This window comes from Lepisma saccharinum, chromosome 18 (assembly GCF_977018435.1).
Source record: "Lepisma saccharinum chromosome 18, izLepSacc3.1, whole genome shotgun sequence".
In the NCBI taxonomy this organism is placed as follows: domain Eukaryota; kingdom Metazoa; phylum Arthropoda; class Insecta; order Zygentoma; family Lepismatidae; genus Lepisma; species Lepisma saccharinum.
Genome location: NC_139246.1, coordinates 12,180,642 through 12,196,504, shown reverse-complemented (window position 1 = coordinate 12,196,504; position 15,863 = coordinate 12,180,642). Strand labels below are relative to the sequence as shown.

At 36.6% G+C, this 15,863-nt stretch overlaps 1 protein-coding gene across 1 annotated transcript in view; it reads left to right on the top strand.

The window, feature by feature from the left end:
* Nucleotides 1–14,443, top strand: part of LOC146002397 (phospholipase A2-like) — a 49,609-nt gene extending 35,166 nt beyond the window's left edge. Inside the window, exon 6 of the mRNA XM_083140154.1 lies at nt 12,641–14,443. Within this exon, the coding sequence (XP_082996280.1) occupies nt 12,641–12,737 (97 nt within the window). The 3' untranslated portion in view covers nt 12,738–14,443. The remainder of the gene's footprint in view (nt 1–12,640) is intronic.
* The last annotated feature ends 1,420 nt before the right edge of the window (nt 14,444–15,863 follow it).

The following is a 15,863-nucleotide window of genomic DNA, read 5'->3' as shown; positions in this document are numbered from 1 at the left end:
GCAAATAAAAATACCTTTTGTAAAATTTTCTTGCTTGCTTTGCTCGCATTATCTGCATTTCTCGTTTTCGTCAAGTTCAGAGCTAGGGGCGGCGGGAGTCGGCCATGGGCGCCGAATGATCTAAAGAAAAATGTTGTAAAAGAGAGAATGACATGGCGTCCAGTGAAATTATTTGCGCCCTATTAAATCAATATTGTTTTCAATTGCAAAAATTGGATCTAAAAATTTTCTTGCTCGCTTCGCTTGCAATCTACTTGTTTTCTGTAATGTCAGGTATTTAAATAATATCTGTTGTATTTTGTATATTTGTATTGAATAAGCTTTAAATACGTACACAATTTAGTGTTAGCTTGTTGCATATGTATTTTCTTATTTTATTTCGCTCCATGTTGCATATGTGTAAAACATATGTTGTACATAAAAGTTGCTCATGTATCTTCGGAATGCATTTATCATTTATTTTCTGCCATTCAAAAATACAGTTTGTGTGCTTGGTTTCCATTATTAGCTAATGTGAAATTGACGGTTTTGAAAAATTATTTCAAATCGTTTGTTCCAAACAAATGCTTTAGCACTGACTTCTACTCCCTTTTTGCGTAATTTTGAGGATAATAACCACTACCACTAGTAATACTACTACTAATAATAATGATGTCATGATTATTATTATTAGTACGTTTATCCTGGTACTTGCCACCCCCCCCAAAAAAATCGTGGTTGTACCTCTGGTATTATATTTTTCCGCAAATTTTGTCTGACAAAAATAATTTGAGTAATTAATTTCTTATAAACGGGGGGGGATTGATCTACCTTTTGGGGGAGCGCGTCATGAGCCTTGTGGGGATGGGCACCCCTGGTAAATACAGACAATAGAATGACTGTTCTGACAGTGACCAGGGCGCTTTAAACAGCGTTTGGAAATAAAATATTTAGAAAGCTGTTCAGATATCTGGTGGAAGCACATAGTGGTTCGTATCCGACTTCCCATACTGCACAAATCTCCAATCCATAGGATATCCACAAATCTCCAGATCAGATCCATGGATATTATGGATATCCATTAGGACGTCCAAGGAATGTCCTAGAGAGCCCGATCTGGATATTCAGAGGACATCCCATCCTTGATATAAATGTCCCGACCTGGATATCCACCCATTCAGCACACAAATATCAAGAAGACATCTTATGGATATTCGTGTCGAAGTTCTGAGGGATATTCTGTAGACATCCATTGGATATCCCATGGATATCCAGGAATTACATGATTTAGATATTGTCTGGGTATTTTTTTATACATTTTGGACATTTTGTGGATAATTTTCGGACATGTTTTTGGATATTCTACGGATCGCTTTTGGATATTTTTCGGACATTAGTGCGACTTGGTCCACGTGAACGGGACGTTATCTGGATGTTTTTATTTAATTATTAATAAGGATATATTCTGAACTAAACTTGAACCTAATCTCGACATTATCCTGATATTTTTCAGATAGATATGTAGGTCCATTTACGATTAGTCTTTGTGTGCATAAAGTGGATGTTAGAAACAAACACACACACACTGTTTATGGTAACTGTTACCCTGTTTCTTCTCGGTACGCCGCTGGGTTACACAATACAGAAATAAATAATTTATATACATCTCCTGATATAGTTTGAATAATTAAACCAATAAGACTTCTGTGCACGGGACTTATAGAAAGCATGGCAGAGGATAGAAACAATTTACAAGAACCTTGAGAACAGTGCTGAAACCAGTCAATTTATAATGGGAAGGTTGTGTTGGGGTCTATTTAGCATTAGGCATGAATGTTTAATTACATTGAGAAAACCCTAGAAATAACTGTACCAAAATATTTAAGACATGGGGAGGTTGGTTGTGTTAACGGCCCAGAGCTCGGCCAACGAAGAAGGACGCATAAGTTCCTAATACGTTGGTCTTCGATCACAAGCCAAAATTATTATGGCAAGAAGAAATCAGAACACTGAAACATGTTATGAGATAGTATTTAATGGGCTGCAGTTGAAATACTTACAACGCCTCGCCTCCCTTCTCCACACGCCTTGCAGACAAAATACAATACCCATAGGACACTGGGTCAAAACAAGTTAGCAGCGGAGGCGGCTGATGGCCAGCGTTGCACACAAACACTAGTCTTTACGTACGCACCATTTCTTAAGTTAAAAGTCTGATTGAAAACTGAGTTTACTGCTAAGAGTCCAAACTTTGTCAAGTGAGGAGGAAATATTTTCCTCTCCGATATGTAAAGGTGCTGATGCGAGAGTCTGTTGAAGTTCGTCCTTCACCCTTGATTCCCCGAGTGCCTTGCTCCGGGGAGGAATTGTCCTTCTTCTCTATTTTAGTTTTCCCATTTTTAGTTATCAACAAATACTTTCATTATTTTTTTTATTTTGTGCTAGTACTCTCATTTTATACTTTTTTTTTTTAAAAAAAATATTTTTTTTATTTTAAACTTTTTTACTTTTCTTTACATTTTATTTTTGATATTTTAAAATCTTTTATTGTAGGTAATAAGTCGCTATGAAAACAATCACCTGTTTTTTTTTTAAAAATTAAGTGTTATGCGTATGCACATTTCCATTGCTATTGCCTTATGTAATTCACACTCGGGACAGTATATATACTCCATGACCAACAGTGGAGGAAACGATAAATATAAATGACCCTTCCAATGTAGTCAATGGTGCAGTAACGCCACTCCCAATCAGAATTCACTCCAGTTACTTTGAGGAGTCGCCCATTATTATCCGCCACAGTAATTACAACATAAAGAAACAGCTCGAAGCTGAAATAAATAAATCTGAAAATGGCTATAAATTATGTCATCTAAATATTCAAGGTTTACTAAACTCCATAGACGAATTTAAACAAATAATAACGGACTTAAACTTTCACCTGATAGCCATTACAGAAAGCTGGTTAAAACCGAACATTAGTAATAATATGATAGACATCGAAAATTACACATTAGTTCGACAAAATAGATTAAACAAATCTAGAGGTGGTGTCTGCCTATACATATCCAAATCGCTTAAATGGAAATTTTTAGACGGGTTTGCTAATAATGATATCGGAGTAGAGTCCCTTGTAATCGAATTAACTATCGATAGGAAAAAGATTGGAATTTTGGTAGCATATAAACCCCCTAATGTCTTAAACCCCTATACACACATCAGCCACGTAGCGAATATCCTCCAACACCTATACTTAAATTACGATTACTTCATTGCGTTAGGCGACTGGAATATCAACATGTTAAGAAATAACGAAAGCAGCACTGGACTCCTTCAGAGTATAATCAAGGAAGTTCACGGGAAACAATTAATTACCAAACCAACTAGAGTGACAGCGACGTCAAAGTCATTAATCGATTTAATCGTTTGTTCACAAGATTTAATTGTAAAGCAAATTGGGCAGAGCGAGTTACCTGGAATTACAGATCACCATATAACATACTCCATATTAGACAGATACATTTCAACCTGATGCAGTAAACGAGTTTTTTGTTAACCCAAATGCACCCTCAGATAGCAATGCAACGGTGATTGATGAAACTAACACTTATCTCCAGCAACTCAACAATGACCCGTTCTTATCAATAAGTCAATAAACGATACGATCCCATGACGCAGGCGCGTCATGAAACCTCCCTGTGGACACCCCTCATATTTACCACTCTGAAATGTTAGCTTCTCGCAGTTTTTGCAGGCAAATGAGGTTCTGCCCTGTTCCGTGCTTGCCTCAATGTTGTTCCCTTTTAAATCTTTGGCTTTTTTAACATACGCATAGAAAATTGTTATGCTACATATGCTCCATAATGGATATTTAATATAAACACAAAAGTAACCCTTAGATCACATGTCATGCCCACCAACAGATGGCAGCACATAACGGATTTTGAGATTCTGAAAGAATAGCACTATTATACATTTAGTTTGATGCAGCTAAGTCTCTATTAATACGCTACATTAAATTGAATTATCCTTGTAAAGTTTTAATTGAAAAAATACATTGAAAAAGTGTCATTTTTGAGTAAATTTGTGAAAGCATTCAACCTATATGAGGTACATTTCTTAGAACTGGACGTGACAAACTGACTATCGTACTAACATAGTTTTCATCTAATGTATACCATTGCAGTTAAAATAGAGTATGCCCTCTGTTTCAGTCTGTTATGTGCAGAACTATTGTTTTGATTCCGGGCCTGGGAAACTGCTTACTCCCTCGAGAACAGAGGGTCCTTGTTCAGGACGAGAGCGAGAGTCTAGTTGGGGGGTTTTAAATTTTAAAATGCCTGAAGTTCCGTGATTAGCTGCATCTCACAGTTGGCCCCCTACTTCTCTAAATTTCAACCATCAACCCGAACGTGAATTGATTGTGACGTGAGCTGAATGTGGACTGGATGGATATCAAAGTTTATTGCGGGAACACACTGGATACTTTGTCTTGAAGTAGATGTGGTAATCAAATATATATATGCAAGGCTTCATGGGAAAGAATGCTAGTTCGTTTGAGACGGCTGTCCTTTCCTCAGAGCAGAGAAATGAGATCTTGGGGGAGGTGCGGAGAAAGACAGATGGTAATGGTAAATGGAAATTGGTACATCGGTCATACATTTCCTAAGTGGGGGGATAAAACTTCACGGGGGGGTGTCATAGGTATCAAATTATAATACAAATAAAACAATACTAATATTTTAAAATTACCCCTTGCTTCTGATATGTGATTAAACTAAGTGTCAATAGAAATAATGAACTATCATTTCTAAGATTACAACACTTTTTTCGGGATATCTTGAGGATGGGTCTAAAGTAATCTCTTCGTTTGAAGAGTAAATTCACCATCTCTAGCATTTCTTTCAATACACGAATCTTCTTCAATACTCGTATTTTGTATTACGGTCAGTGGTCACAATTAGAGGGGCGTGGGGTTGTTGCCCCCGTACTGTGCTAAACCATATCTACTACGGTAGAGTAAACTGTCCTTGTCACCCCAGTTTTGGTACATGACTGTACATACACCACAGGCTTTCAGTACAATACGGGGAGAGTGCTCTGCCGTGTAGAAGTGTGTATGAGTGGATGGAGAGGTTTAAAAATGACTGGACAAGCGGGAAGCACGAAGCAGAACGTCCATCAACCTCCACTGACGACGGGAAGATTCAACAAGCTCGAGAGATGATTCTGACAAACTGACGGGAGGGTTGTGTCCTAATTGCGAACACACAAAAGTGACAAATGATTCCATGTCGTAATTGCGAACACATGAAACCCACAAACCCGTTTTCAAAGACAAGGGCAGTGATCCAGAGAGACAGCTGGTTTGACTAACAACAATAGCCAACCTGATTGAATCATGGTAATTGCTTTGTAAATCCCTCCAAGGTCATTTCACCCTTTCAGTCTGTCGCTGTAATCTGACTTACCATTCGTGCGTTAATGACTCGAAAACCCCTTGGTGTCCTTAAGTGATGTGAAACTGCTTCAACAGGAAGCACCGGACAAGTAATGTAGTGGAGGGATGGAACAGGAAAATCAACAGTGAACTATACCCCGCGAGAGGTTAAGTTTGCAGCAGGTTTTATGTATTAAACCGCGCGAGAACGGCGCTCAGCATCTCCCGTGCGAGTCTTGCCTCGACCGCCGAGCTGTTCATATCACAGACATTGAGAAAATCGGCAGTACTGCAGCGGAACTATATTCTGCGCGCACGTTTGGGTCTACATGGGCGAAAAGTTGTTGCAAACTTAACTTGTCGCGGGGCTTAGGTAGTCCACTTCCGACTGAGGCTGAGGCAGAAAAGTTTAATGGCACGAGTCTTAGGATGGAAATGAGCCTGGAAGATATATATATTTTTTTTGCTAGGAGCACTAACAACTATAAGGATATTGGTCGTATTCCTAAATTTTTAAGAACAGTGTCATATGTTTTGTAATTTGAATTTGAAATTTAGGTAAAGTTAATATTGACGAAGCTCTTTTCAGTTAAGAAGTGTGCAGTACGTACTGTAAAAAAATAGGCCACACTTTTATTATTAAATTATATCTACTTTGTCGACTACTTTAATCATGTCGAATTTTCTATGATAACAAAACACTGACCAGTCTCAAGTCTGGAACTGAGTCCCTTTACAAAATAAAAATCTTTAAATAGACTCTGGAAGTGTGAGAGAAAGTTGTATGTCCCAAGGCAGAAAAATGTGTTCGCAATTAGGACATAGTCCTTCGAGTATATTCCTGTTCAGGCAGCAAATGTTCGCAATTAGGACTGTTCGCAATTAATCATCAGTGGCGTGCCCGAGAGGAGGGGGGGTTGGTAGGGGAAATAACCTCTCCCCGTTTGGCCCGGTATTCCTAAATAAGAAGAACGTCGAAGGCAGTATATGATGGCAGAATGAGGACAGACTACTAAAAAAAAGTGTACGTAACACAGTCCTCTTTCGAAAATTCTGGGCACGCCATTGTTAGTCATTTTCCTGTGTGCGAAATCACCCACGACAAGCTTCAGATCACTGATCTCCGTTTTCCCTTGGTGCACACTGCCAGCAGCGCGGCCATGTTTACTCGGTTACAAAAGAAAGACAAATGGATATATTATGAATCCTCGGCAACGTAACCACAAGAGTACTACTTTTCAGCACGAGCGCGCTGAAAGCAGTGTGGCCAACCTACAGAAAGTTATGGTGAAGGTGCGAATAATTCTTTACTTTCCCTAGTATTTTCAGAAATCAAACTCTTTCTCTCATGTATCGTCGTAGAACATCCACTCTACTCGCTAGATCTTGTTGATTAAAAAATATTATGCCCGAAAAGAAAAAGAACTGATAATGCTTCAGACCAGTTTTTTAAACCAGACTTTGATATTTAGGACACACGAGACTAATACTTAAGATAGGCGCCAAACTGACAACTTAGTCCCAAACTTCGTTTCAATATCAAAACGTCAGATGGCAGGCCTAGCGTATAAGAGAAATCTACAACTTTAGGCTCTTCAAAATCACACAACAGGGAATAAAATGAATTGAATCATAATTTGTTTAAAGTATTGCTTTATATTTGCGTTCACACGTTAATTTTAGACTGAAATCTTCTGGTGAGCATTATTATTCGAAAACCTGTCCAAGACATTTTACCACGAAAGGGTTACAAATTGATTGGCCTTGCGAAGCTAGTTGTCTGCTGTCATATATAGTTTTCTTCGTAATTATATACACTGATAGTGGCGTTAAGTTAGGGAAGTATAATGTCCATTGGCTGGCCGAAGATGGCATTATTCAATGAATGAGACATTGTCCAATAACTGCTACGTTTGTTCTAAAAGTTCCCGGACTGCTTTCTTCCTCTGAAATATAATGAAACTTATTAGGTTGTGCCTTGAAAAGAGTCTCCTTACGCAGATATGAATCGGTTTCGACGACGATGAAAGTCTTCAAAGCAGCTCCGTGACTTCTCTTCCTGACTGGGAGTAAGTTGTTGCTGGACATCCAGTTTGATAGTGTCACCGTTGCCAAAATATCTTCTTTCCGCGTTCGGATAAACAGAAAGAGTCAGACGGACAGGTCAGGCGAGTACGGTGAGTGAGGAAGCATTGCTACCTGTAAAGCAGCCCAGAACTGTTGCACCAATAAGATTGCATAATTCCGAAGACATCACTGGAACTGGTCAAGTTTAAGGGGAAATTCCAAATCATGTTTGCAGTAATTGTTAGGTTTCAGTGGCGTAGTTTCGTCTATCTTCGGACAAAACTTAATATTTTGCATTGTTTCTCCAATTGGACAGCACGTATGCGCCTGTGTCGATTCCTCACCCAAGGTAGGCCTAACGAAAGCACCACACGCATGTCAGAGCTTGCTTGTCCGTCCATCAAGCCTTCTATAATACCTACAATACGGTCTACCGGAGCAAAGGCACCGACTGTGTCGATTCAGTACACTTACGGTTTCCTCAAAAGTACCTCCATGGGGGGGAGTACGTTTTTGCCTCAATATTTAGCAGGGTGGATAAAAATCATGACTTTTATTTTTAAAAAATCATTATTGATGATTTTTTTGGTATAAATCGATTTTTTTGATTTGTTTAAAAAAGACGCTTAAATTGCTTGTATGGCTTTTGGCACCATACACGGCTTTTTCTAGTAAACGTTTCTGTAAAATATTTGAACAGTTTGATTAAACCAAATAAAAAATAGTATACAAATATACATTTTTCTGTTTCTGATACTGTACTATATATGAATCTTCTATAGAAATGTTTGTTGAGTGTGTTAATAGAACTATAAAAATTTCAGTAACTTTTCTTCCAGTGAAAATTAAACATTCTGAATGGACTTTAATATCTTTAGCCTATAGTCTTTGAACCTGAACTTTGGCATTTTTTAAAAAATAATGTTAGTTTGCAAAATCTCAGCTGCCATGTTTATTTACAGTTTAATGATATTGACACTGTTTAAGGTTTAACATGATTAGTATTTTGTATACAATTCTACATGCCTATAAAATTATTGAATATTAAATTTCAAGAAATTTTAGTGTGTTTATAGTTTACATATTCCATTTCCTTTCGTATAAGTTTCACCTCATCAGTACATATATTTTGTTTCCTTTCTTAGAGCGTAATAAATACCATTAAATGTTTACGAGAATAACGTACTTTCGCTAAAAGTGAGTCAGATATCTACAAAATCCATATGTGCATTATTCTATAAAATACTTACTAAAATTGATTAAAATCAATAATTTTTCAAAAAAATAATCACCTGATTTAATTCTTGATTTAAATCAACCTGATTTTAATCATTCCACCTTGATATTTAGCCTTGCATTTTTTTTTACTTTGAATGTACTGAGAAATGCAGTTTATGTCACAAACTTTGTTAAGCTATTCTCTAAATCTCCTACTCATTTAATAGATAATCTTAGTAAAGTTATTCACAGAAGATAGTGTGATTAGAATAGGGCAGGAGGCAGGAGATGCCAAATGAAGAAATGAGTACACAATGTTTTTTTTTTTTCCTTTGAAAAGACCTATACTTAGAATCCACAGTAATGTTTTGTTCGCCATAAACACAAACACATACAGGGCGTTCAATTTAAAAAGAGGACCGAATCAGAGAACTCAGGAACAGGGGTTTACTCACTCACGTTTACAGGAAGTTTGAGAGTGACGACCGTCGACTCGAAGGCAGACTTCGATAATCTTGAACATGCCCACAGAGGTGTTCCCAATGTTCCATTTCAAGTTTCAAGTTCGTGGATTTTTCTCGTAAACTTTTGTTTTCAACTTTCCCCAGTAGAGCGCTTGGCTGACCACTCCACCACGGAGGTAGGAACACACACACATACAGATATATACAGGGTGTCTTATAAGTAATAGCGCAAACTGACACAGGTGAAAGTACACGATATAATAGAAGCAAAAATAGTCTAAGTCAACATGGGTCTGCAAACGGGCCGTTTTCGAGATAATCGCGAATGTGTGATTACAAGCCGCCAATGACTTCATTGTTTGTAAACGTCGTCCTGGTTGGTAAAATGCTAATAATGTGTGCGAATGTGTGGTTGCAAGCCGTCATTGATTGCATTTTGTAAACACCGAGTGCTTTACTCCTTGCGCGGTCCGGGGTTTGCTCTTTGTTTACAAAACAGAACATTTCCGTAATGCTGGTATTCTACCAATTAGGACGACGTTTACAAACACTCAAGTCAGTGACAGCTTGTACCCACACAGTCTTGGCATTTTACCAACGGCGACAGTCGCTAGAGTCGGCTATTAAAATTACAGTTTTCATATTGTGTACTAACCTTGACTACAGAAGGTGTTGAAAATGATGCCCCTCTGCTGCAACACATTCCTGATATCTCGGAAGGAAATTAGCATTTACACGTGAAAGTTCGTCTACTGTAATTCTCCCGATTTCTCGTACAATGCTCTCTTTTAACTTACGGATGGTGTGCGGATTGTCTTTGTATACTTTATTTTTTAGATTTCCCCATAAATACAAAACGTAGGCTGACAAATCGGGGGACATAGAGGGTTTTTTAAACACCCGTTTCTTGTGAGAGGCGGCGGATAGATTTCCGAGGAGACAGTTCTAAACTTTGTTCTATCTCATCGCGTTTTTCCTCAGTAAGTACACGTGGGTTTTTCTTTCCACTTTTATTCAGAACTGACCCTATTACTCTAAACTTTTTACGAGGTTTAATATAGTGGTCCTATGTGGAACGGGAACAGGAAATATCATTGCAAAACGTCGTAGCACTTCTCCACAATTCCTCTTTCCGAAGTAACACTCGACAAGATAAATCCTTTGCTGTAATGTAAACTTTTGTGGTGCCATATTAAGCCACAATCTTCAACACACGGACACGACACAACACAACTTCCGAGGGAGGATTATACTGGCATTAGTCTGCAACGTCAACAGAAAGGGAAAGAGAGCGAAGGCAGGGAGAGCGAAAAAAACAGACTGTAGCGTGCGACTGTCGCGGACCCCGTTCACCGGGAAAGACAAGCTCTGACGCCGGGCCGCTTGCCGCCGAGTCTCGTAGCGAATGTCAGGGAATGCTCTGTGTGTGTGTGTGTATATATATATATATATAAGAGGCCATACTCCTGACTTACAAAACTTAAAGAGAACATGCTACTTTTACATCACACAAAACCAGGTCAGTAGCGAGGGATAGGCTAGAGGGCTGAAGCCTGGAGCAGCACCATGCACAGAGGGCGTCACTTTTTTTCTTGAAAAAGAAACACTAAGTCAGAATATACGACTGAAGAACTTGCACTAGGCAGAAGTAAGGGGAGACGGAAGAAATACAAGGTTTTACTCGACCCTTGTTCCCATTGAAGATTTCCAAATGATGAAGTGGCCTCTAGATACTTCCTTTGGGGAGTCACAACTTAAAAATATATGTCGACATGATGTTCCCTCTTCGACTGCGTCACAAATAGATATGTATCACAAATTATTTTCTGTTTATGAGCTTGATACGAACTTACAGACTAAGCTTATATTATGGCAACACTGCTGGAATTTTCTGTTTCCCAAAGTAGTGGTAATAGTTTGTGTTTAATGATGTTGTTCAGACTCTAAGACAAGTGAAATATTGTGAAATACGCTACACTTTTTAAAAAAAATCAGAAATCTTTAAATATAACCTATACAGGGTGGTGCAAAATAATGTTACCACTAATATAAGGTTTCGGTGGGGCAAAATAATGTTACCACTTATATGGTGTTGCGGTGGGGCAACGATGGATTCGTCGGCGTGGTCCACTACCATGGGCGGCAAGATCACCAGACCTCAGCCCGTGCGATTTCTGGTTATGGTGGATGGTAAAGGAGCGTGTTTACGCAACAAAACCGCGGGACATACAAGACCTTAAACAAAGAAGTTCTACAGTGATGCGCTCTATACCGCAAGACATGTGTTCAAGGGCCATGAACTCAATGGTTGACAGAATGCTCAAATGCAGAGGCGTAGCTACGGGGTGTGCCGGGTGTGCCTAGGCACACCCTAATGAGCTGCTTTATCAAAGAGAATTAAAGACAGATATTTCAATAAGAGAGAAAATAAGCAACATTTTGTAAGAAGTTGAAAATGTCATTACTTGGTACAAACGCGTGCATTATTGCTGATGAAACGAGTGTCTGTAGTTTTTCGATTTTTTGATGTCATTGGAGAAAGAAGATATTTACTGCATTCTACTCTGTACTACAGCGCTTTTCTTCAATACCTGTCACAAGCTGCACGTGTGAGAGAGCTTTCTCCAAGCTTACCAAAGTTAAAACTAAATTAAGAGCAACTCAGAAGCAGGATAGATTGGAAGCCCTGCTCTTGCTATTTGTGGAACAGGAAAAAGCTTCATCTATTGATATAAATGAAGTTAGTGATGAGTTTAAGAACATTGTACCTTTTGACAGACGTCTCTTGTTATAGATGACGTGTATTTTGATGTATTTGTTTGTAACATTTATGAACATTTTGTGTGTGTGTAATTTCTATGCAATTTGATTTTTTTCTACTACATATATTCAGAAATTTTCAACACTGTCATTTAGTGAATTTATATTCCTTTACTAACATCAGTGCAGTTAAAGAGCCAAGTGATTGTGTTGCAAAATATGCTATTAAAAGGGTACAAAACCACATTTTTTTTCTTTGTGCACACCCAAATATAAAGTTCTAGCTACGCCTATGCTCAAATGTATTCACATTTCTGGTTCACAGGTTAAAGGTTAAATGTGTATGCTTCCCTTTCGGTGGTAACATTTTTTTGCCCCAACCCTGTATTATTTTTAATGACTTTTCTTTGTTTCCTCATTAAAAATTTGTAGGATGTAAATATCACAAACCATGGAATTGCAAGAAGATATCTAAAGACATAATATGTCAGTGCTTGGTAGTGTAGGGACGCCAAACCAAATGCTGCCTAGGACGCCAAAATATGTAGCTACGGGACAGCACAAAACTGGCATGTTCTAGGAATATTGCGCCATCGCCAAAATTGGCGACATAACATGGACGCCAAACTGAGAACTAACACTAATTTCGAACATTGTGAGACGTTATTTGGTAAGTTTAGAATTAATGCCTATTTCTGCTCTTTATATTCAGGGATGGAGACACTTGCCATGAATACAAACTGGACACATCCAGAGCCAAAGAATGGGCCTTCGTGTACAGCGGAGAATACAAAACACTCAATGAGTAAACCTTGCATATCTTTTGGTACCAAGAAATCAACATTTCGAACAAAGGAACCTCCTTAGACAACAAGAACAATATTGTATCCGTGACCTTGTATAGTATTATAGAAAAGAAATGGTAATCAAACAGTGGTATCTCAGTTAGTATGCTTAATATTAATAGACTTAAGTATTGTACTGACAACACATTGTCCGCTTATGCTTACACAATTGGACTGTTCCAAAACTCGAGGTTTATAGTACGTCATAGACTGATTTCCAGTTAGTTCCTGTGAAGAACAATTACCCACAATTCCGTGTCACGTGATGTTCTAGCTAGCTCGTAGTGAAAAGCTCAATCGCTCAACATGAAGCAAAAAGCTCAGTATTATATTATTTTATTCTCATTTAGTAACTTTATTAACATGAAATTCAAATTTGAGTTGCTTAATTCTGTTTCTTGCATCTAAAATGACAGGATGTACTGAATTTATGTAGCACGTAGGCCCTATCTGGTGGAATTTATTGACTGATGCAATTTCGAAAGCCGGGTGCACATTTCGTAACGAAGATGTCAGCTTCACATATCAATACATATATTAACAATGTGTACAAAATAACAAGACGAAAAAAAAAAATACCAATTTTATCCTGTCCTTATGCAGTTGAAGCTAACAAACCCAGAGTTTCAAGGCGCACGCATTTAATTTTACAAATAATACATTGCTCTTAATACAGTATTAGGCATGAAAACGTTGTAAGCAGGATGAATAGCACACGTGCCTATCACACTATCTTCCACCATTCTTCACTGGACTTTTCAAATTTAAAAAAAAGAAAAGGTTTGAGTACACCAAAAGATATCACGCTACAAAATTAAGTATTTGCATAGATAGATCTTACCATCACATAGATTAAGGGTATGGTCTATTTTGTAAGAAAACTATCAAATTGAGAACAGAGCAAGCACTAGTACGACTGGGTGAAATAAAATCTCACTATCCCCGCTATTATAACAATGATATAGTATTTTCCTACTTGAGAAAAAAAAACATCTGAAAACCCTTGATTTGTTAGTTGATCTACATGAAAACAAGGGGGAAATAGAAATTTAGAAGACCCATTTCGCCAAAATATACAAAAACATTGCACATATCAATGCTTATTTCTTTCTAAAATAAAATATGTGCAAAGGGTGATATAACTACTAGATTCAAATTATAAAACGTTTTCAACTTTGATTCACTACAATGTGAAAATGGCTTTGATCATTCGTATCATTGATACGCATTAAAGCTATTAGAAATATCCTATCATTAATTTATATAAGAGCACACGAACTAATGTATAACAAATCACTAATTTACAATTACGATCACACAAAGAAATAACCAAGGAAAGGACAATGTATTTACAGTTGTATATTATAAAAAACAACTATATAAAAAGAGAATTTTCATTTGTTAATTTAAAAAATATGAAGTTAGTTTTAATATAAAATTATATATTGAGATAAGCCTACATTGACAGCAACTTTTGATAACCTGTATTTTGAGCATGAATACATGAACACTTTCTAAGTCTGCAATGCTCAAAATCTACCAAGTTAACAGCAATTGTCAAATATAAAAATATATATCACTGGCAGACTTAACTATAGATATATGATAATATACGGGCGATGCCACTCTATAGAATATAGAAATAAATGGCATTGGCATTTTTTAACGCAGTTGGTTATTTAATATATATATATATATATATATATATATATATATATATATATACGTATATAAAGTAATTGTTTGCTTGTATCTTTTATTGAAATCAATTATTTGTGTATGAAAAAGTTTTACAGAAGATAGTTGCCTACTTATAAAACATATATTTAAACGGTTAATTGTGTGTACAATATATTCCTAAACCGATTCTGAGTTTGTAAAATACTCTGAAAAAATAAGATTGTTCAACAAACATTGAAGAAATGATGCTTTGGGGCAAAGTTATTTTGCTAATTACTTGTCAACAGCTTCCTAGTTTCGACCTAGATAACTGAGGAATAGTACAATCTAAGAATCTATATTTTATAATTTTATTTTTACTCCAGTTCTAACACTATTCCAGAAAATATTTACTTTCTCTTATGACATGGAAAAATATATTTAATTTAAATCATGCACAATTCAATTGTGATAATTGAATTTTAAAAAATAAATGCGATCTCAGTTCAAAATTATCCATGTTAGAATTTGCTTCAATAAATGGGCATTTTCTGAGCTAGAGCAACGAACAAAAATTCGCCTACTATTTCTTACAACGAAATCAATTGCAAACTTAGTGTTGTAGAAATTATTTTGTTATAATTTTAACAAAATAATTTTGACATATTACATGGAACGCAAACAAAGAGCACGTGTAAAAATTCAGTTGAATGATATCGTACTCGCATAAAAATTTATGTCCGCCAAATAATAACTTCAGTGTATGATTTTAGTTACATATGAATACTAAAAAAAATAGTGTATTATTTTGTAAAAAAAAAAGTACTTTATATCACATCAGCATAGTGCTATAACATATTAAAAATCTTCTGTGCAATTTGTTTATCAAATTATATGTATTTTTCTGCAGCAAATTTATTTTTATGTATCTCTGTATATATACAGGCGAATGCTTTCTCATTTATCATGACAATTTTCAATCAAACATTCTCAATCATGTAACTTTTTGAACAGCTTTATATTAATGCAGTATTTTTCTAAGTTCTACTGGAATTTTCTAAATGTAGTCAGCAGTAGAGAGACAGAATTTTACTAACTGGCGTAATTTAGCCCTTATTATTATTTCAGGCTGGAATGAATAAATGCTACAAAGAGATCTTTATAGAGCACAGACGCTGTAAAACTAAAACACAGGATCTCATTTGCAAATTCAAGTTGATAATGCTTGTGTTTTCTTGCATTAATACATTTTGTAAACATTATTTCACATAATAATTTGAGGGTACAATCTTCATATCAAGATAATCAGATTGTTGTCACTCCAAGATGTGTATAATAGTAATAGAAAGATCACCACAACTTAAAAATTTGTAATGTTCAACGTCTATTGCAAATATCAAGAAACTTTCTTACAATGCTACACGAATTTCC